Source organism: Spermophilus citellus (genome assembly GCF_964194105.1).
Source record: "Spermophilus citellus genome assembly, chromosome: 10".
Taxonomy (NCBI): Eukaryota; Metazoa; Chordata; class Mammalia; order Rodentia; family Sciuridae; genus Spermophilus; species Spermophilus citellus.
The window spans coordinates 51286950-51307882 of record NC_138197.1 but is presented as its reverse complement, the minus strand read 5'-3'; the positions used below and the strand labels follow the sequence as shown (position 1 = coordinate 51307882).

Below are 20933 nucleotides of genomic sequence, written 5' to 3'. Positions count from 1 at the left end.
GCAAGTTCAAATGTAAATGCAAATAATGTCAAGTATGAAGTAAATAGATAGTTCAACACACTTGGTATCCCAAAGTGTCAGGGGATATACAGTAGCTCTGCAGTAAGTACACATAAAATAGAAGAATACCTTGTTTATTTTTATCTGATTATCCCAAAACTCTATGTATTACTATTCCTATTATTCAAAAGAATTACACCAAAATAATGATTAACATCTCAAATGTTCCAGAGATTAGCATTCTGAATCAAGTTCCTAAGTTGAATATAACTCTAATACAGGGTTTTAATTCTCCTTATTAAAAAAAAAGAATATTTAGAGAAAAATTCCTCATTTCTTTGGCCTTTGCATATCTAGTATAAAACTACAGGAAAAGGTTAAAAACTCATTTCTCTTTAGCATACCCTTCTCATTTCTCTTTAGCACAATCTTCCTTACTCTTTATTCCTGAAATTCCTTCGGAAAACATTTCACCAACTTCTTGCCTATTCCATTTTATTTTCATGCACTTATTAAAATTAATTTTTTCCAAATTAATTCAATTACATTCCATTTTTATACTTACTATGAGAAATTCATGTGACTATAAGATAATTTTCCTGCCATTATCTATTATACATACTCAATGGAGGTTGAATCAGGCCATGTAATTACCACTTCTTAGTTCCTAACAATCCTATGACAGTCGCTATCATAAAACTTATTCCCCAGTGGGCACATGAGGTGTTGCATTAGGTTTTGGAAGCATATTACAGTCCCAATATGAAAAATAATGAATTACTATGCAGTGTGTTCCTAAAAATATAATTCCAGATTTAATTTTTCAAATGTCAAAACTACTATATAGAAAACTGACACCATTTTTAGCTTCTTGACTTATTGAAGGGTGTATCAAAACCTCAATGCCAAATCTTTCTCTCTTCCAGTTTCTCTTTATAACCACGATCACATCAGTTTGATAAATCATTTTTTTACTTATAAATTGTGGACAATATTATATATGATCCTTATTTTCTATATGTCATATATCAACTTGTAAATTTCACAATATGTATGGTTTCAAAATTAATAACCACTCCAGTTTTCTCTTCTATTAAGACTTAAAATAGATTTTCAAAATCTGAATACATCTGCATTTTGAATTCTTTAGAGTAAGTTAACATATTATTGAAATTCTTGACAGGACTTTTAATCATTGTAGATTCACATAATAATTTTGTGAATGATATTAAATAAAGGATACTGTTCCTTTTCCTATGTCCTTGACTTAAACTTTCTAATGTGATTAATAAAGTATATTTCATGGGGCTTTTACTCCATTGGCTAGGATATGTTAGCAACTGAGGGAAAGGAAGGAAAGCTTAAAGAAAACAGAAGTCAAGGAAAATTCCCACTTTCCATGTGAATACTCCTTAGAGGGTCAAGATATTAACAAATACTGAATGTCCCCACTGGAGATGAGGAGCATGAATTTGCTCTTAAATTGACTTCAGAGTAGAGATGCCAAAGCAAATAAATCACTGCAAGTGACTACTTTAAAAGGTAAATGGTCTTTAAAAATATGCATGTAGGTTAAATTTTTTAATCGGTAATATTCATTACTGTCAGGTATGATAAGGGCACTTGTCCATCAGAAGCTGGAGAGCTCCTCCAGGTACATGATTCATTATTTCTAGATCAATGCCTAGTGCAGCAGACACCCCCCAAAATGTTTCTGAGTGAAGAAAAATAAGCTCAAGTTTAAACATGCTTCACCTAAAACAGAAGTATTCATTTGAACAAGAAGTGCCACAAATTCTTAGATTCCTAAAATCCATATACATTTTTTATCAATAAGAATTCCCAAATGATGAGCAAATTTGAATGCCTATCTGACCCAGATATTCAAGCCATTAAAAGAAAAAATACAGAACCAATTTCTATTTCCTAGGATGCCTTGCCCCTAGCCAAGTTCATCCTCAGAGACGCTCTTTCACTTTGTATTATCATTGTGGTATTACTTACAACCCTCAAACAGTACAGGATGCCTGTAATCCCTGTGACTGTGGGGCTGAGACAGGATGATGGCAAGTTCCAGGCTAGTCTCTGCAACTTAGAAAGACCTTTAGCAATTTAGAGAGACCCTGACTCAAAATAAATAAAAAATTAAAAGAAGGATCGAGGGTGTAGTTCAGTGATAAAAATCACCATCATCATCATTAACCCTGGGTTCATTCCCAAACAACAAACAAAACCAGCACTTGTGCAGGTCACATTTCTCTATCCCCTTTTCTTTTATGGAAATCTTCTGTAAGTGAGGTAAAAAGACTTCAATCACCCCTGCAAACACCCACCCCACCACCACCAAGTGAGTGGAGTCACATTTTGGATAGGTAAATATGGAAGATAGATAAGATATAACCTAATCGTTTTCCTCAAATTTCACTACACATAAAACTCTGATCATACATCAACAATGGCTTTATCAGACTACAAACAGAAGTTCCCAGAACATTCATGTCACTCAGGCTTTGATCAACCAGAAAGAAGTCACCGAAGTGAACTTAACTTCCAGTTTCCACAATGGAAATGGCAGTCTCCAAATCCCAAGTTAAGGGAATGGCAGCACTTGAAAAATGAAGCCACGGCCACACAATTAAGAGGCAACAAGAGTGAAGCACACAAAGTGTAGAGGGGGTGGATCTAGCAGTCTGCCTATGTCCAGGAGGTGGGCGTGGTTCTGCCTCAGCTTCATGGATTGGCTCTGGTGTGGTGGGTCTCCTCAATAGGGCAAACTTTTCAGTTGTCCCGGTAGGATATACCAGATCAGAGTCATCCTGTACTCCAAAGGGAAAATGACCCTCAGGATGCCCCTCTCCTCCAAGTTCATTTTTAGAAACCTCCAGAGAGATTCAGAAAGTACTGCACTAATCTAATACCATGGTACCTGCTAAATAGTAACTTGGCTGAGAGCAGAGAAGGGTGAGATGACGAAAAGGGTCTGAGAAATGGAGCAAGTCAGAAATGACTGTTCTGTTAGACTAGAAATGAAATACAGCCACTTGTACTTTGAAGAATGCCACTACCAGTGATTGTTTCACTGAAAGCTAATAAAAAGAGCTAACTCGTTGTATGCTTACCATCAGCTGACACTATTCCAAGGGCTTTACATGCATTATCTTATATAATCCTCAGGACAATTCTAAGAGGTAGAAATTACCATTGTCATTCTGATTCCATAAGAAATGAAAACCTAGAGTTAAGTAACTTCCCAAAGTGATTCAGCAAATAGTGTCTGAGCTGGGGCTCAACACTGTGCACAGTGTTTATACATCTACACTTTACCATCTGCCTCCCTTTCTTTCCCTTTCCCTGAAAACTTGGAAGAGTGCCCTGTGACCAAACCACAGCCCATGTGGTGAGGGCAAGCACTGTACATGCGTGAGACAATGCCAGAGCCTATAGCTCTGGCCCCAGAGGGATGAGAGGTGTTCCTAGTCTGATTTCTCAGAGAACTCCTCACTAGTCTCAGGTCTCTCTGTTGAAAGAAAACGCAAGATTACAAGTACCATCTGGGCCACATGCTATGAGCAAATTTCAAATGAATCCTAAATTATAAAAAAAGAAAATCAGAAAGATCAGAGACCTGGGATATATGCAATGCTCCGACCACACTCAGGGAGCTTCCAGGACAATTAAGCACATCATATCTCATAGGAACTTTAACTCATGAAATTGCATATTTTGTAAGTTATGCCATAAACATTACAACAAGTTTTTCCCCCATCTAATTTGCTTCTTTGGTATGGGACTTTTTGGAGTTGAAATAAAAGACAGAAGACACATTAAAACACAATACTAAAAAACACTCAGTGAAAGGATTTTGTTCCTTTTTTCTTTTAATTTGCCTATCCTTAAAGAACAGATCTTCCCCCCCACACACAGTATGTTGACAGCCATTGAGGTGATGAAAATACCCAGTATAGTGAAGAGCTATTTTTAAAATCACTTGATTTAGAAAACTCCAATCATGTTAATTTCATGGGAATTCTTAGTACACAAATTAAAAGTTTTAAATTACTCTGCAAGAATTTGTTAATTCAAATAATCTTAATTAGAAAGTACCTGCATTGATGCATATTTATCAGGTGACTTTAATGTCTGTCTCTGATAAAAAATTATTTTGAGGTTGTTTTATGAGTTATAGTTTCATGGTCAGTGATGGCAGTAATGATGTAAGATGAAACTAGGAATCAGAAGTGTGGATTCTAGTCTCTCTTGTTGACTCTCTGGATTTGAGAATGTGTTTAACTTCTTAGCCTGTTTTCTCCTGTCCAAAGAGGAATAACAATTCCCACCTCAAAACGTTATTTAATGGCTCAAATGAAATAAATGCACATGAAAGTTTAGTTGGCCATAGTCACTGTAATATAACATGGTATTAAAATTGCAAATCAAATGTGGGGCAGCAGATCTCAATTAGAAATTGCAGACAGTCGGGTGTAGAAAGGAATCAATCTGCTGAATGTTTGTCGACTCACTAACCTGGGCCAGTCCCGCCTGGGTTCCCTCATTTGAGAAATAACTGCCCCATAAGGAAGATGTAGGGATTAGAAATAATATCTAAAAGGCTTCCAGCAGGGCAGGCACATAGTTGGTGCTCAATAAATGGCACCCATCTTACATTAAGGAATTCATTGAATGAAGCCAAGTATGCTACGTGTTTCAACACTCACTCCTAACAGCTGAGCACTGTTCTGCTTAGAACAGTACATCCATTAGCAAACTCCCAAATATACTTCTGCCAGGGCCAGAGCCCTGCTTACCCTAGGTTAGACTCCAGTGGATTAAGGCTGTTCTTGTTGCATTCGCATTTCCTGCCTTGAAACATTATTTCATAAAACCTACTAATGGAACCTCACTTAACACAATTATACTACCCAAAGTGGCAACTTCAGCCTTTTCACTAATCTACTTTGATTAGTTAGATGAACTTCACTTTTTGCTACTTATTTAGGGACAGGGGTGGCACCTGAGGAATCAGATAAGGAAGAAGTCAAAGTGAATCTGCTGTTAGCTCCTGAGGCTAACAGCCACAATTTGGCCACAACACGCAGCCTTTAGAGCGCCTGCCCAGCTCCAGAGCGTTCATCAGTCCCCTTGGAGGCATTGGGAGCGACCTGCAGAAGGGCACGGCTCCGATCGCGTCCAGCCTCACCCCTGGGAAAGCCAAGTGTGCCCCGCACTAGTCACCAAGCAGAGCGCGAGTTAGAGGAGTGGAGCTGGGAAGGGCGCATGCAGTTGGGTTAGTCTGAACTCGACCATGCGGCTTTGCATTCCTGTCTGGCAAACGCGCTTAGGCAAAACAGACTCGATGCTTACAATGATCCCAGCCCAAAATGGAGTGTCTCTGACTAGCAGGGAGGAGCTGATGCTCGCCATGAGGAAGCCCACCACGGTCACGGCGATGCCCAGGGCCAGCTGCAGCAGGGCTAGCAGCAGTGGGAACCGGCAGCCGCAGCACGTCCGGGCCTCCTCCTCCCCGCACTCCTTGGGGGCCCCTTTGCCCTTCTTCGGCCCCATGTCGTCGGGCCTGGCGGTGTCCGCGGCCGGCGGCCCCCCCTGCCTCTGCTGGCCGCGGGGCTGCTTGTCCTTGCCCATGGCGGCCGCGGGGGTGGGTGGCGGGGTGGGAGCGTGAGCAGCGCCCTGGGCCGGGAGCGCGGCGCAGGGCGGGCTGAACCTGCCCTGGTATTCGAATTACGGAGGCTGAACAAATATGGAAAACATTTGGAGCCGACTCGCGGAGCCTCCAAAGGCCGCGGGGAGCCCGCTGCAGAGGGGGATTCAAGGGGGGTCGCCAACTGCCAACGGTCCGAGATGCAGCGCCTGACGGGCCCCGGGGCGGGTTTCCCATCGCCAGTGGGAGCCTGCGCGAATCTTCAGTCCTCCTAAAATCTGAGCACTGTAGACAGGAGTGGAGTAAGTGAGTGAGTGCGGAGTGTGTACATGTGTAGTGTGTGTGTGTGTGCGCGCGCGCAGGGGCCGTTTTCCTCACTCAAAACCCTAGGTTTGTTGTTGTTGTGTTTTTGTTTTCTGGGAGGTGCAATGCAAAGTGATGAATGTTTAAATCATTTGAGTTTAATTAATAGACAGTTTAATCCGAAATAGGCTTTGCTGCACTCCAAGCTGTGAAGTCACTTCCAGAAGTTAGATTGTTCTTATTTTCCAACAATGGGCTCTTCTAAATTCTATAATCCAACCAAAAAATAAAGGTATTTTCCCCATTGAGGTATTTGCTTTTTGAAAAATTGTTTGTAGAGATGGTGGGATAATGGTGAATTCTCCGTTATTTTTAAAAGCTCTATTAATAGTGTACATGGGTCAGGGCCATGGTGCACACTTGTAATCTTGTAATCTTAGCAAGTGGGGAGACTGAAGCAGGAGGATCACAAGTTCAAGGCCAGCCCCAGCAACTTGGTGAGGCCGTAAACAACTTGGTGAGACCCTGTCTCAAAAAATAAAGTAAAATAATAAAATAAAATAGATGGAGTTCTCAGGCAGTCTTCATTTAACTAGACAGCAGAGCCTAGGGGGAGAGTCCACCCTAGAGAGGGGCAGTTTTAGCCAGACAACAAGTAAAAGTTAAATTTAAGCACCTACAATGTGCTAGGATAGAAGGGTGTTGGCCCAAAGTCACAAAGCAAATGAATAAAGCTGATTATAATATCTCTACTCAGTAGTGCTTACAGCAAATTTCAGTGAAAACACTAAGAAATGATACCATCACTTCCAGGTATTTATATGCCTATGGTATGGTCATTTTAACATCCAGAAACCTGTATTCAAAAAGAAATGATTTGCCAAGATGGTAGGTAAATTGTTTTCAATCAACTAGCTTAAAGAAAGTCTCATTTCCTGCTGTTTCCTCAGAATTATTAAATTATTAAATTGTTATCAGCTCTCCTTATAAACTGCCAACTCCCCACGAAAGTACCTTTGAGAAGATAAAATATATTCTTCACCCTTACTTATTTTATTAACTTCAGTGTTTTACTTATACCTTCCTTTTGGACAAGTGAGAAAAATATGGTCCATGGAACATAGAAAGCCAACTGACTACCTATAATTAATTATTCATTTTTATTAATAATAAAGCTAGCCAGACACAGTGGAGTATGCCTCTAATTCCAGAGTCTGGAGAGGGTAAGACAGGAGAATTACAAGTTTGAGGCCAGCCGCAGAAACTTAGTGAAACCCTGTCTCAAAAAATAAAAAGGATGAGGAATGTGGCTCAGTGGTACAGTACCCTTGGGTTCACTCCCCAACACCTGCAAATAATAATAATAATAATAATAATAATAATAATAATAATAATAATAAATGGGGACAATTACTGAATATTCTGTAGCAAGCACATTCAGTGTTTCATATTACTTCCTTATAAGCACTTTATGATTATAGTTTTCATTGTTAAAGATGAAAAATATTGATTATCAGAATTAAGTAACCTCATTGAGAAGTCACTCACCTAGGTAGGGATGAGAATCAGGAAAACCAAATGTGAAATCCAAAGTCAGTGGCCTTGTGGAGTACTTATTTTGTTAATCAATCCTGTATGTACACTGCTTATGGACAAACAAGTGGGTGGACTATTTAAATTGTTTATGACGTTAAACAACTTAATTATCATAGGTGTTATTCTTTCTATCATAGAATCATCTGTTATCTTGAGCCTAAGGCTATCTGAGTACTTTACAAAAATACCTTGAAGTACTACCATAATATATACAATAGTCGATTGCTATGGTTTGAATAAATACTCCCCAAATGCCCATGTTTAAATGTTGGGTCCTCAGCTTGGTGCAACTAGAAAGTGGTAGAAAGCTTTAAGAGATGGGGCTTAGTCAAAGATGTTAGATCATTGTGGTTGTGCCCTGAAAGGGGATTTAGGAACAGGCCTCTTCTCTTTCACTTCTGTATCCTAAGGTAAATGGGTGTCTTCTGTCAGGTGCTCCTGCTGTGATGTACTGTGCCATTACAGGCCCAAAGCAATGATACCAATCCAGAATAGACTGGAACCTCCAAAACTCTGAGCCTTTCCTCTTTTTCTGTTGATTTATCTTGGGCATTTGTTATAGTAAGGGGAGGCTGACTAACACATCGGTGGAGATCATTACTCCTGTTATTAACAATTGAGGACTAGATACAGGCTCTATTTGTTGATGATAATGCTGGGTTGGCATTTAGCTAGGAATAAAATATTACTATTCTATTCCTTAAAACATTAAGTTTGATGTAAGTTATAGTAGTTAAACAAGAAAATAGGGTATTCCTGTACATGTCTTCTAAGTTTCAGAATTAGAATGATTTAAAGTTGTGTATATACTAGTCCCCCCTTATTGATGATGTATATAAAGACCCTCAGTGGATGCCTGAAACTGCAAATAGTAGCAAACCATGTATACACACATACACACACACACACACTGTTTTTCCCTATACGTTCCTGTGATAAAGTTTAATTTATAAATGAGGCACAGTAAATTAATAATAAAATAGAATGATTAAGATAATTACTGCAATAAAAGTTACTTAAAACTTATGAATTGTTTATTTCTGGAATTTTCCACTTAAAATTTTCAAAAAGCAAAACTGTGGATTCGGAGGATAATTGTGTGTTTTATAAAAAAGACTTACTATAATTGCCTAGCTGAGACTAGCTACAAATGAAACCAGTAACAGTGAACAAGATCCCAGATAAATTGTAATCCTTTGAGTCTGATTATAACTGCCTAGTTCAGTTTTCAGCTTCTAGCAAAGGAGGCAGTAATGTACAGTTAGTTCTTCACTCCTGCTCAGATTTCCAGCAGCTTGGATAAACCCGTGTTTGAGGGGAATCACCCTTGGCAATATCACAAGATAATAGTGGTGAGGATGGCATTTTCATTTGAATGCTATAGGAAAGTCAAAGAAGAAGGTGAGAAGAGTTGTTGTCAAGTGGTTAGTGATTGAGAGCAGTCAAAGCTTGAAATGAAATTAGATGGTCATTAAGGACAGAATGAGAAAACTCTCCTCTCTACTAGTAAAATCACATTTCCAGTTCATCATAGATTTCACAGAAATAAACTGGGGCTTCTTTAGTATTCATAAATTATGATGTCACTGTTTTGTAGGGTATGTAATAGCTTCTTCATGCACTTATATTATTGGGAGAAAAGGCAAAGTAGAAACAAAGTGTTTTCAGATATTCTTGGTTATTCTCGTAACTCAAAACTTATAGAGATTGTAAACTAGAAATTGCAGGAGAGTAGTTAACACGTAGTTTGAGATTATTTTGATTCTCAGGGAAAAAATTTAAATTAAACTTAGTACCTCTATCTTTGTAGTATATCTCAAATTTAGCATTATTTTGAAGTATTTTTGCCTCAGAAGCTTAGATTAGGGAAGATGACAACTCTTTTAAAAGTAACATCATTAACAAAATGTCCTTAGGAAATCCAACTAAAAAGAATCTAAACTAACATTTCTGAGCACATAACTTGCATTGGCCAAGAACAACAACAACAAAAAAGATTTCAGAAAGAAATTATTAAAGTTCTAAGGCTTATATCAAGTTTCTGTAAAATGTAATTAAGTATATCAAAAGCATCCAGTTAGATTTGATTTAAAGGAGTATCAAATACACTGCAGAGAATAATTAGGAACTTGTTTGTCGTATTCAACACCGTTATCCCCAAACATCTCACTGGACACCATATCTAAATTGACTCCAGGGTTAATGCTGATCCTTGTCTGTGCCCATATATACATGTAGAAAAGAAAAAAAGAAAAACTATCATATAGTTTTCCATTTTATATTTGACATCATTAATTTGAAATGTGTCTTTAGGCCTATTTTGTTCTCAAAAGAATTGACCCATTTATAATTTTTGCATGGCAGTTTATATTTTTGAGTTAAATGTCATGTAAGCAATGTTCTCTTTATAGTCAACAGTGGGCTTGGGATTTTTCTCATCCTATGAAATTCTAAAGAAGTGATGATTGTCAATTATTTCATCATGCATTTTACCTATTTACAAAATTTGCCTTGTATTTATAATTTCAAATTTTTCAACATGTAAATTTGATGTTTTGACCACATATGATGAGGTATTAATAACTAAATTTATATTAATTAATAAATGCCAGAATAACAGATAAATATATTATAATATGTTTGACAGTAGAAAAGGACTTTCCAATAAGAAAAGGAATGAACTATCAATATAGACAATGACTTGGATTAATCTCACTAACAGTGTCCTAAATAAATGAAACCAGAGACAAAATAATACCTCCTGCATGATTCTATTGATATAAATTTATTTAAAAATCAAAGATAATCTACAGTAATACAATTTGAACAGTGATTATGGAGTTGAAATGAAAGAATTGACTGGGAAGGTCTAGAGAAGATTTTCTGAGCAATGGAACTAAGTCTTCTGTATCTTGTGTGGTGGTTGCATGGGTATAAACCGTTGACAAAACTCCATGAAGAACATTTAAGATCTGTGCATGTTGTATGTAATTACATCTTGATTTAAAAATATATAATAGAAAAAAAATACAGGGAGTTGGTGGATATCCATCAGCAATTAACAGTTCCATAAGTGGCGATAAGTTTAAATTCTGGCCTAAACTCTCCTCACTTCTTTCTTGCCCTGGTGACTCCTCTGTATTAATTATCTATTGCTGCATAATGAATCACCCTAAAACTTGGCAATTTGAAATAGTAATAATTATTTAGTATTCCATAGTTTACATGGGGCAAGTATTCAGACATAGAGCAGCATGGTTTGTTTTTTCCTGTTATCTGGAGGCCTAGAATTATCGGAAGGTTTTACTGAGGCAGGAGGCTCTGCTTTCAGGGTGGCTTGGCTCATTCACCTGGCTGGCTGGCTTTTCTATTCCAGGGGGCCTTCCACAGGGCTGCAGCTGTCACCTCCCAACTTGGCAGCTGGCTCACTCCAACCAGAAGCAGAGGTTCAGAGGTTGAGGAAGCAAGATGAAAAGCTATCCTTTGCATGATACTCCTCAGAGGTCCCAGTAACACCTGAGCTACATTCCAGTCTTGAGAAATGAGTCACTATGACTAAGTCTAGCCCACAATGAAGGTGAAAAGAACTAAAATCTATCTTTTGAAAGGAATTCTATCAAAGAATCAAGGAGCATCAAAGATTTTTTTTAAATATCTTTATTTTATTTATTTAATCGAACCCAGTGCCTCACACTTTTGAGGTAAGCACTCTACTGCTGAGCTACAACCCCAACCCTTAAAGATATTTTTAAACCATCATGCCTTCCATCTCAAGTGTCTCTGTAGACTAAATTTCCTTTCATGATTTCCTAAATATGGGTTATTCCTCAGGTTCCCTTCCTATCCTCTATCTCTTCTTATTCCACATATTCTATGGCTTTGCTCAAGACTACCAAATCTATCTTAGGAACCCAGAATGCTCTTCTTAGCACTACCTCTGCAAATGCAGATACCCATTCACATATCCATTTAAAAGTCCCAGATGTATTTTAAACTCACTCTATCCCTGAACTCACAGAGAAATCAAGTAAAAGGAAAGTATCCAAAGTCTTCAGTGACAAGATGATCACTGGCTACCTTTGCCAGATCAATCCCATCTGGCAGTTTCAAGATTTCTATGAGATCAAGAATGGACAGGAGGGACTGGGGATATAGCTTAGTTGGTAGAGTGCTTGCCTCACATGCACAAGGCCTTGGGTTCAATCCCTGGCACCACACACACACACACCCAAAAAAGAATGGACTGGAGGCAGAAAAAAAGAATACATGTAAAGGAATCTATGGAGACACTAACCTCTGAAGGGGAGAAAACAGTAAAACAAACAAATTAAAAAAAAAACAAACAAACAGTGATTAAGTTTACTTTTTACTATGGTGTAGGTCTTGTACTGGGGTGCTTTATCACTGAGCCACATCCCCAGTCCTTTTTATTTTTAATTTTGAGACAGGATCTCAGTTAGTTGCTGAAGGTCTTGCCAAATTGCTAAGACTGGCCTCAAATTTGTAACCGTCTTGCGTCGCCTCCCCAGTTGCTGGGATTATAGTTGCGCACCATCACACCTGGCCATGGTGTAGATCTTAAATGTTCCCCAGTGGCCCACGTGCTAAAGGCACAGTCCCCAGCCTGTGGCACTATTGGGAAGTGGTGGAACCTTTAGGAGATGGGGCCTAGTGGAAGGAAGTTAGGTCACTGAGGTTCTACCCTTCAAGGAATTTAGACCCCATCCCTCTTCTCTTCTTCTTTTGCTTCCTGGCCTCTACGAGGTGAGCAAACTCCCCACCATGATGTACTGTGCTGCCACAGCCCCAAAGCACTAGGGACTATACCATCTCTGAAATCATGAGCCAGAACAAACCATTGCTCCTTGAAGTTGATTTTCTCAGATATTTTGTCACAGCAATGGAAATCTAACACACCTCTTATTCTTTTTCTTCGTGGAAGACACTTGAATATGTTTGTGTGCTAAAGAAGCTAATAAAGATTCCCTCGGGGAGGAAACAATTGATCAGACAAGTTGATTGAGGTGAGCTGTTGAAGGAAAGGTTTGTCACAGGCCGAGGTAGAAAGAAAGAATGGATGCAGATAAGTCTGCAGGGGTGGTGGGAAGGCAGCTGAGAGAGTCCTTGACCTGTAGCCTGGGGTATGTATACAATGAATGTACTATTGATATTTTTCTTCTAAATACTGCAGACTTTAGCTCCAGAGCCATTCTGCTTTCACGTCTAATGCCACAGCACATTTTATTGCAAGATATCATAAGTAAAGACATAGTTCCAATGTCATGACATCATTTTCTGAAAATTTTCTCTAAACTAGGCAAAACCAAGATTTTCTGACAATTACAGTAATAATAATAATAATGCTTGAGATGTTTATGTGTTTGTATAGGATACAAAGTATTCTTAAATATTATCATCTGTTTCAATCTCACTAAAACCCTATGAGGTGGGAATTTCTCCTAAGTCCTTTAGTAGTTTGTTCTCAGCTATTTTCATCCAAGGTCTTCTGCTTTTTAACCAAGGTTTTCTTGCTTCAAATTTAGTGCTCTTTCCACGTATATTTGATTTCGAAAGACTTGGATTTTTCACTGTACAGAAAAAATTTATTCCTACATTGCACATATAGGCAGCCACGTGTGTTAAGGGAGTAAGTGCGCTGTGCACAGATGTCCCTGCCCTGTGCCACTGCAGTGGAAAACGACACCCAGGGGAGTCTTGGCCATAAGCTCTGTGGGGGCAGCTGCCATGCTTTCCCAGTCATATCTACTCCTAGAGTACCTGGCTCAGCACTCAGGACACTTTATGATTCTAATAAATATTTATAAATCCTAAATAGTCATAGAAAGTTATCTGGATTCAGATATTTCTTCTGTAAATGACATTTTTTTTAAGATCTCTGAATTTTGTATTTTATTTCTCCTTTATTATTAATCTTTAGGAACAACTCAACCAAGACACTTTGGATGAGTGATAATCAGATTTTCTAAACAACAACATTAAAATACACCAAAGTCTTTTGTTGTTGTTGTTCCATGTATTGAACTCAGGGGCCCTCAATCACCTAGCCACATTCCCAGCCCTATTTTATATTTTATTTAGATACAGTGTCTTACTGAGTTTTTAGTGCCTCTCTGTTGCTGGGGCTGGCTTTGAACTTGTGATCCTCCTGCCTCAGCCTCCCAAGCCTCCGGGATTACAGGCGTGTGCAGATGTGCCAGCATACCAGAGTCATTTTAAACATCCTATGTGTTCTATGCAAATGATAACATTTTCATTTTGACCTCTAATCCTCCTCCTCAGTGAATGGCTGAGTCATTACCTGTGTCCAAGCCCAGAGGACACCTTTGATCCTATTATGCCACTGTCTGTGATTCCTTATCTATTCATCACCACTTTTCAAGACGTCTTTGGCTCTGAGATAAACCCTGTAGGCCTTGTTCTTTTCCTCCCTAAATTCATTTCTGAGTTCTCTCCTTTTTATGTGGTTATATGGATAAGCACAGATTTTAGACTGCCATTCTTAGCTCTGATCTTAGCAGCAGTGTGACTAGGAATGGACAAGTTCCTGGACCTCCCCCAGACCTTGGTTTCTTTTTTGTATAATGTGAATGTTTAAAGTTCTTACTTTAGAAGGTTGCTATGCAATACAAATAAAAGTTGATAACAGCATACAGATCACTTCCTGGTATCAATAATGGATCAATTATAAATAAGTAACCAATACTTGTTAGTTATTATCCTAACTCTGCCTTTTTTCTTATTCACTTCTTCCTTTCTACACATTCTTCTTATTCTCTTCTTCCTTTCTACACATTCTTTCTCTGCAGTTTCTCTTTGGCAATTTTGTCCTCATTATTTCTCCTCCAACATACTTCACAAAAAGTATAATTCTTCCTGGTCATCTCTTACACTCACTGCCTCATCTCTGAAGTGTCAACCATGGAATTAGTGCTTTGCAATAGAATTTTATTTTTTGCTTCACAATATCATTTCATTTTTCTTTACCACTACCTTCTCTATCCTCAACCTACTGTATAATTGAGAATTTTTTCAGATTGTAGGGTGTTTTTGTTTTTTTAGAATGTCCCCACACAAGCAGGGTACAGTGGAATTCCTGTAATCTCAGCAACTTGGGAGGCTGAGGCAGGAGGATTGCAAGTTCAAAGCCAGTCTTAGCAACTTAGAGAAACCTTAAGCAACTTAGCAAGACCATGTCTCAAAATAAAATATAAAAAGGGCTGGGGATGTGGCTCAGTGGTTAAATGCCTCTGGGTTCAATTCCCCGTACAAAATAAAAGTGCCTCCCAGGCCAGGTACTATGTACTTTGTGACAGTTATATTGAAATTAGCAGAGGTTTCATTCTTGATTCCTAAAATTGATTTAAAAGTATTTCACAGAAGTTACTGAGTTGCTGGCACTTCAAAAACATATGGATAATCTAACATTAAGCTAAATCTATCATATCTTAGCAGAAAAATGTTTACATTTTTTTTCAAATGTTTTGCTTTCTAAAATATTGCACGTGGTACGTTGGGCATCCTTTTTGAGGTCTAAAACCTCTTCTTAGACTGGGGAATGACCCTTCCACTATGATCCTATGAGACAATTGCCCACTCCATGACAGCAGAAGAGATCACACATCAAAGGTATCCCTGCCCTACCCTGAGCCTAAGGAGTGGGCACATGGAGGACTGATCCAGAGCAAGGTGAATAGAATCCATCCATCAGGCACAAGGAGTGGCTGCTACAGGGGAGGCTGTGGTCCTCTCTTCCTCTGGGAAAGGGGATGCCCATGGTAAGCTTGCTTGTATTCCCACAACTTAAAGGGGGACTTTATATGACAGAAGAGGAAAATGTCAATGTGCAAAGAAGAACAGTCTAAAAGAGCCAAGAAGATGAGTGTAGGGTGTAGGGATCCAGGGAGAGAGAGAATGATATTATTTGAGCATCGGAAAACAACTATGCCTGAAGCCAGTTCCTTGAACATCCTCAGGCAGGAGACTGTCTCATTCACCACTGCATCACCATATTTGGCCTACAGTAGGTGCTCAATGAACATTGTTAAATGGTTAAATAAACAAGCCAGTAGATACTCCTCTTGTTGGAGAGAATTATTTCTGACTCTTGAAGTAGAAGGTACTCAGACTTGGGCCCCTGCACAGGTACATCACAGCATTGCCCTTGAGTGTCCTTATCTCTGCAATAGTGGGCTGTAGGAGCAAAACAAAACATGTGGAAGTGACAAATGAGCAGTGAATTCAATTTTAGAAATAAAGGAATACAGAAAATAACAGACTTTTTGTCAAATTGTGGAGGAAAATACAAAGCCATTCTATGATGTCTATTTACAGTGTTTTTGGAAGTTGTCATTAGTCTAACTCTAAAAACTGAAGTGATGTACTGATACAGACTTGTGTACACTGGCCTTCAGTCAGGGATGAAGGTTAGAAGCACCTTAAAACATTTAAATCACATTTTATATTCCTGGTTTAGTTGTGTTTGGAGTGTGGTGTGGGTCTTTGCATGTTTGGGATGTGTCCTAGTGATTAAGTCCTATTAAAAACCTTCCCAGGACACTCCAAGCTAAGCTCAACACTTTTAAAATCAATTAATTGACTAATTAGGTCTTGCTAAATTTCCCAGGTTAAAAAGTATACATTGGAGAAAAGACAGCTTCTTCAACAAACGGTGCTGGGAAAACTGGAAATCCATATGCAGCAAAATGAAATTAAACCCCTATCTCTCACCATGCATGAAACTCAACTCAGAGTGGATCAAGGACCTAGGAATTAGTCCAGAGACCCTACACCTAATAGAAGAAAAAGTAGGTCCAAATCTTCATCATGTCGGATTAGGCCCCGACTTTTCTAACAAGACTCCTAAAGCACAAGAAATAAAATAAAGAATCAAGAGGGGGAATGGGGGCAGGAAAGATGGTATAATGAGATGGACATCATTACCCTAGGTACATATATTATTGCTCATATGGTGTAACACTACATCTTTATAACCAGAGAAATGAAAAGTTGTGTTGCAATCATGTGCAATGAATCAAAATACATTCTGCTGTCAAATACTCCTAATTAAAATAATTAAATAAATTAATTTAAAATAAATCAAGAATCAATAAATGGGATGGATTCAAACTAAAAAGCTTCTTCTCAGAAAGCAATCATCAATAAGGCTAAGTCAGAGCCTACAGAATGGAAGCAAATTTTCACCACATGCACATCAGGTAGAGCACTAATCTCCAGGATATATAAAGAACCCAAAAAACTTAACACCAAAAAAACAAACAGCCCAATCAATAAATGGGCTAAGGGGCTAAGCAGACACTTCTCAGAAAAAGCTACACAATCCATCAACAAATATATGAAAAAAAGTTTAACATCTCTGGTAATTAGAAAATGCAAATCAAAACTACTCTAAGATTTCAACCTGCTACAGTCAGAATGACAGTTATCAAGAATACAGACAACAATAAGTGTTGGTGAAGATGTCGGGGAAAAGGCACACTCATACATTCCTGGTGGGACTGCAAATTGGTGCAACCAATCTGAAAAACAGTACGGAGCTTCCTTAGAAAGCTTGGAATGGAACCACCATTTGACTCAGTTATCCCACTCCTACTATTATAGCGTCACTACTATAGTAAGGCTGCCACATCAATGTTTATAGCAGCACAATTCACAATAGTCAAACCGTGGAACCAACCTAATGCTCTTTAATAGATGAATGGATAAAGAAACTGTGGCAAATAAATAAATAGAAACTGTGGTACATATACACAATGGAATATTACTCAGCATTTAAAGAGAATAAAATTATGGCATTTTCAGGCAAATGGATGGAGTAGAAGAATATCATGCTAAGTGAAGTAAGCCAATCCCCCAAAACCAAAGGCCGAATATATTCTCTGATAAGTGGATGCTAATCCATAATGGTGGGGGAGCATGGGATGAGTGGAGGAACTTTGGATTGGGCAAAGGGGAGGAATGGGAGAGCAGGGGGCATAGGGACAGGAAAGATAGTGGAATGAGATGGACATCATTACCCTGGGCACATGTATGATTGCATGAATGGTGTGACTTTACTTCGTATACCACCAGAGAAGTGAAAAATTGTGCTCCATTTGTGTACAATGAATCGAAGAGCATTCTTCTGTCATGTATAACTGATTAGAACAAATTTTTTTATTTGTTCTTTTTATTTTTACATGAAAGTAGAATGAATTTCGACATATCATAATAGATGGAGTATAAGTTTCCATTTTTGTGGTTGTACCTCATGTGGAGTTACACTGAAGGTGTATTCATATATGGACATAGGAATGTCTTTTACATTCCAATTCACCCTCCCTTCCTGCCACTCTTCCCTGTCCAATCTGGTGAAACCCTGCTCCCATTGTGAGTCAGAATCTGCATATCAGAGAAAAATAATTTATACAAAAGGAAATAACCACCAAATACATAAACACATAAATAAATTGCTCAGGCTAGTCTCAAACTCACAATTCTCCTGCCTCAGCCTCCTGAATCCCTGGAGTTACAGATATGTGCCACCATGCCTGGTGAGGTCAACACTCTTGCCACCCCTTAAGGCAAAAGGTCACATTCCCTTTTCTAGAGGCTGCTACTCCTCACTTATTTCTTCTCGGCAATGGGCTACCTGCACAGCATACTTTATTTAGTTCATAAATATTAAATAATTGCCTGACATTGCCACACAACCTGGCAGGCCCTGGAACCTCCCTTAAGGAGATCCCATTCAACTGGAGAGAGAGAGACTCGTGATTCAGGAGAGGTAATAAATTGTGACACGTGCCAGGACAGAATCGTGCGTAGGTACAGTAAGGCACAAAGGGCAAAGTTACTTTACTGCAGCATGTCACAATCACAGGCAATCGACTGGAGTTGGGAAATGTGCGGTGTGATGACCCCACAGACTTGGCACAGCAGTGTGGTCTTTCACACCTGGTGGATATTTATCTCTGAGATGACTCTGGAATGTGCTGGGTCAGACCCACTGGCTCAATCAGGACATTATCTCAGAATGACCTCGTCTCTTTACACAGCACAGAGCTCTTCCTCTATTCCTATGCCTTACAGACACTTTCCCCTGGTTTCACACTTTTGTCCATTGCCCGTGGGAACCAGGAGTACAATCAGACCAGGACTAGGCACTCGGTGAAAGGAGGAGGGGCGGATGGACTTTAAAGGTATATATATATTCCTCTTCTTCCTATTTTATGTTCCTTGGATGTGCACATTATATTTTCATGTAAGACAACTACCGCAACAAAACTATCCTTAGTTTTCCAAAGAAATTCACTTCATTTCTTCCACAGGCTGCATTTTTGTTCCCTTCCTCTCTATGAAATAAGCTGTTGCAATTTTGGTTCACTAATTTCTATCATACTCTTTTCCTCTGCTGATGTTCATCTAGAAGAGAAATTAACTATGTCACTAAATGATCTAGATGTTGACCAAGCATGGTCTTTGGACAGATTTTTAACTTACAGTAACTTTCAAAGTGACAGCTGATTTGTGACTCACCTCCAACATCCCAGGAGAGTGCACAGCACTGGCCACAGGTCAGACATCTTTTGAATAAACAAAACGTTTACTGTGCAAAAGTGTTTATCCCAAGCCCACCTTCTCTGTTAAGAGTTTCCTAACTATCTAGGCCATTGAACTATTTCTTTCTTGCACTTCTATAGCATTTTGTATAACACACGAGTTATATTTATATAGTCTTATATCCTGTTATTATCTTCTATGAAGGTCTTTCATTCATTTACAAGGCATTACTGATTACCCTCTGTGCTAGGAACTGTGTTAGCTCTACAAAGCATGAATAAGCCAAATTGCAGAAAACAGGCTCTTAGAATATAATGAAATAAGTAACTGCAATTTATAAATGTACGCAGTGCTTTGCAAATCCAGCAAATGTGTACCTTACTCTTTGCCCTCCAGATTGTCCTCTGCAAGCATTGGAGCAGTAAGCTTCCCATTTCTCACCTCAGACCTTGACCACCACCCCTAGGAAGTTGCTTTACGCTTGTGACACTCCAGGTCCCACACAAATCAGCTGTCACATTGAAAGTTAAATTGAAAATCTGACCAAAGACCACAGTGGGTAGAAGCTGGAGTGCTTCTTTCTCCTTCTCTGCTCAAGTTTTCACTCATCAACAAAGACAGGACACTAGGTCAGGAGCTACTTCTCCAATGTCCATATTTACAGAGACTTCTTTTTTCCACTTTCTTCCTTTCACGTAATCCCCTCAAGTACAGCACAGTATGGAATGATAAACAGAAGCTGTGATGCATTTTATCATGTGGGTTTGGGGGTGGCTTTGCGATCCAGCTGAGAAGCACAGGGCAAGCTACAGTGGTATTTGGGACCAAAGTCCAGCTGAAGACTTACAGCATTCCCTACATGTTCACATCCCCCCCCCCCCGCCAGGAAATTCACATGCAAGGATAGCTGTGGTTTTCTGTGGCTCTGAGTATTCCAAGAGCCCCTTCCATAATTCTATTAACATCTTCCCCAATTCCTAACATTGGCCTTGGGGGTAGAGCCTGATCTTGAATTTCCTTTATAGTTACCTAAACAACAAACACAGAGTTAGATACTTAATGGGTACTCAATTAAAAAGACAAGACTACTGGAGCTGGGGATGTGGCTCAAGCGGTAGGCGCTCACCTGGCGTGCGTGCAGCCCGGGTTCGATCCTCAGCACCACATACAAACAAAGATGTGTCCGCCGAAAACTAAAAAAAAAAATAAATATTAAAATTTCTCTCTAAAAATAAAAAAAGAGAAGACTACTTGTAGATGGACAAATTCTCTCTGGATCAGATTTTCATATATTAATTCAATCTCAATCATAATAAGATGTTTCTAAGATAATATTTCTTAAAAGAGTTTTGTAAGAAAAGATAGTATAATTTGCTAAGATAAAGGTAGACATTTCTGAAGATACAAGTGGTTATGGAAAGCTCCTGTTCTCATCCCTGGCTGTGTCAGAATCACTCATGAGACACTTTGAACACTGGGACTGAGATCTTTCCTAGAGCTTCTACTTCCAGAAGGGGGTTGATGTCCACTAGCAGTACTTTTCAAAGATTCCATAAGCAGTTGTTTTTCAAGTTTTTATTTGAAACAGGATCTCCCTAAGTTACTGAGGCTGGCCTCAAACTTATAATCCTCCTGCCTTCATCTCCCAAGTCACTTGGATTACAGGCTTAGGCCACCATGCCCAGCTCCATGTAATTTTGATACATGGCTAGAACTGCAAGTCATTGTCCCAAATTAAAAAAGAAAGAAAGAAAAGAAGGAAAAGAAAAACTAAAGAAAGAAAGAAGGAGAGAGGAGA

At 38.9% G+C, this 20933-nt stretch overlaps 1 protein-coding gene across 1 annotated transcript in view; it reads right to left on the bottom strand.

Moving 5' to 3' along the window:
* SSPN (sarcospan) overlaps nucleotides 1–5774 on the bottom strand; it is a 33875-nt gene extending 28101 nt beyond the window's left edge. The window contains exon 1 of the mRNA XM_081310059.1: nucleotides 5362–5774. Coding sequence (XP_081166185.1) covers nucleotides 5362–5640 — 279 coding nt within the window. The 5' untranslated portion in view covers nucleotides 5641–5774. The remainder of the gene's footprint in view (nucleotides 1–5361) is intronic.
* Between the last annotated feature and the right edge of the window lie 15159 nt (nucleotides 5775–20933).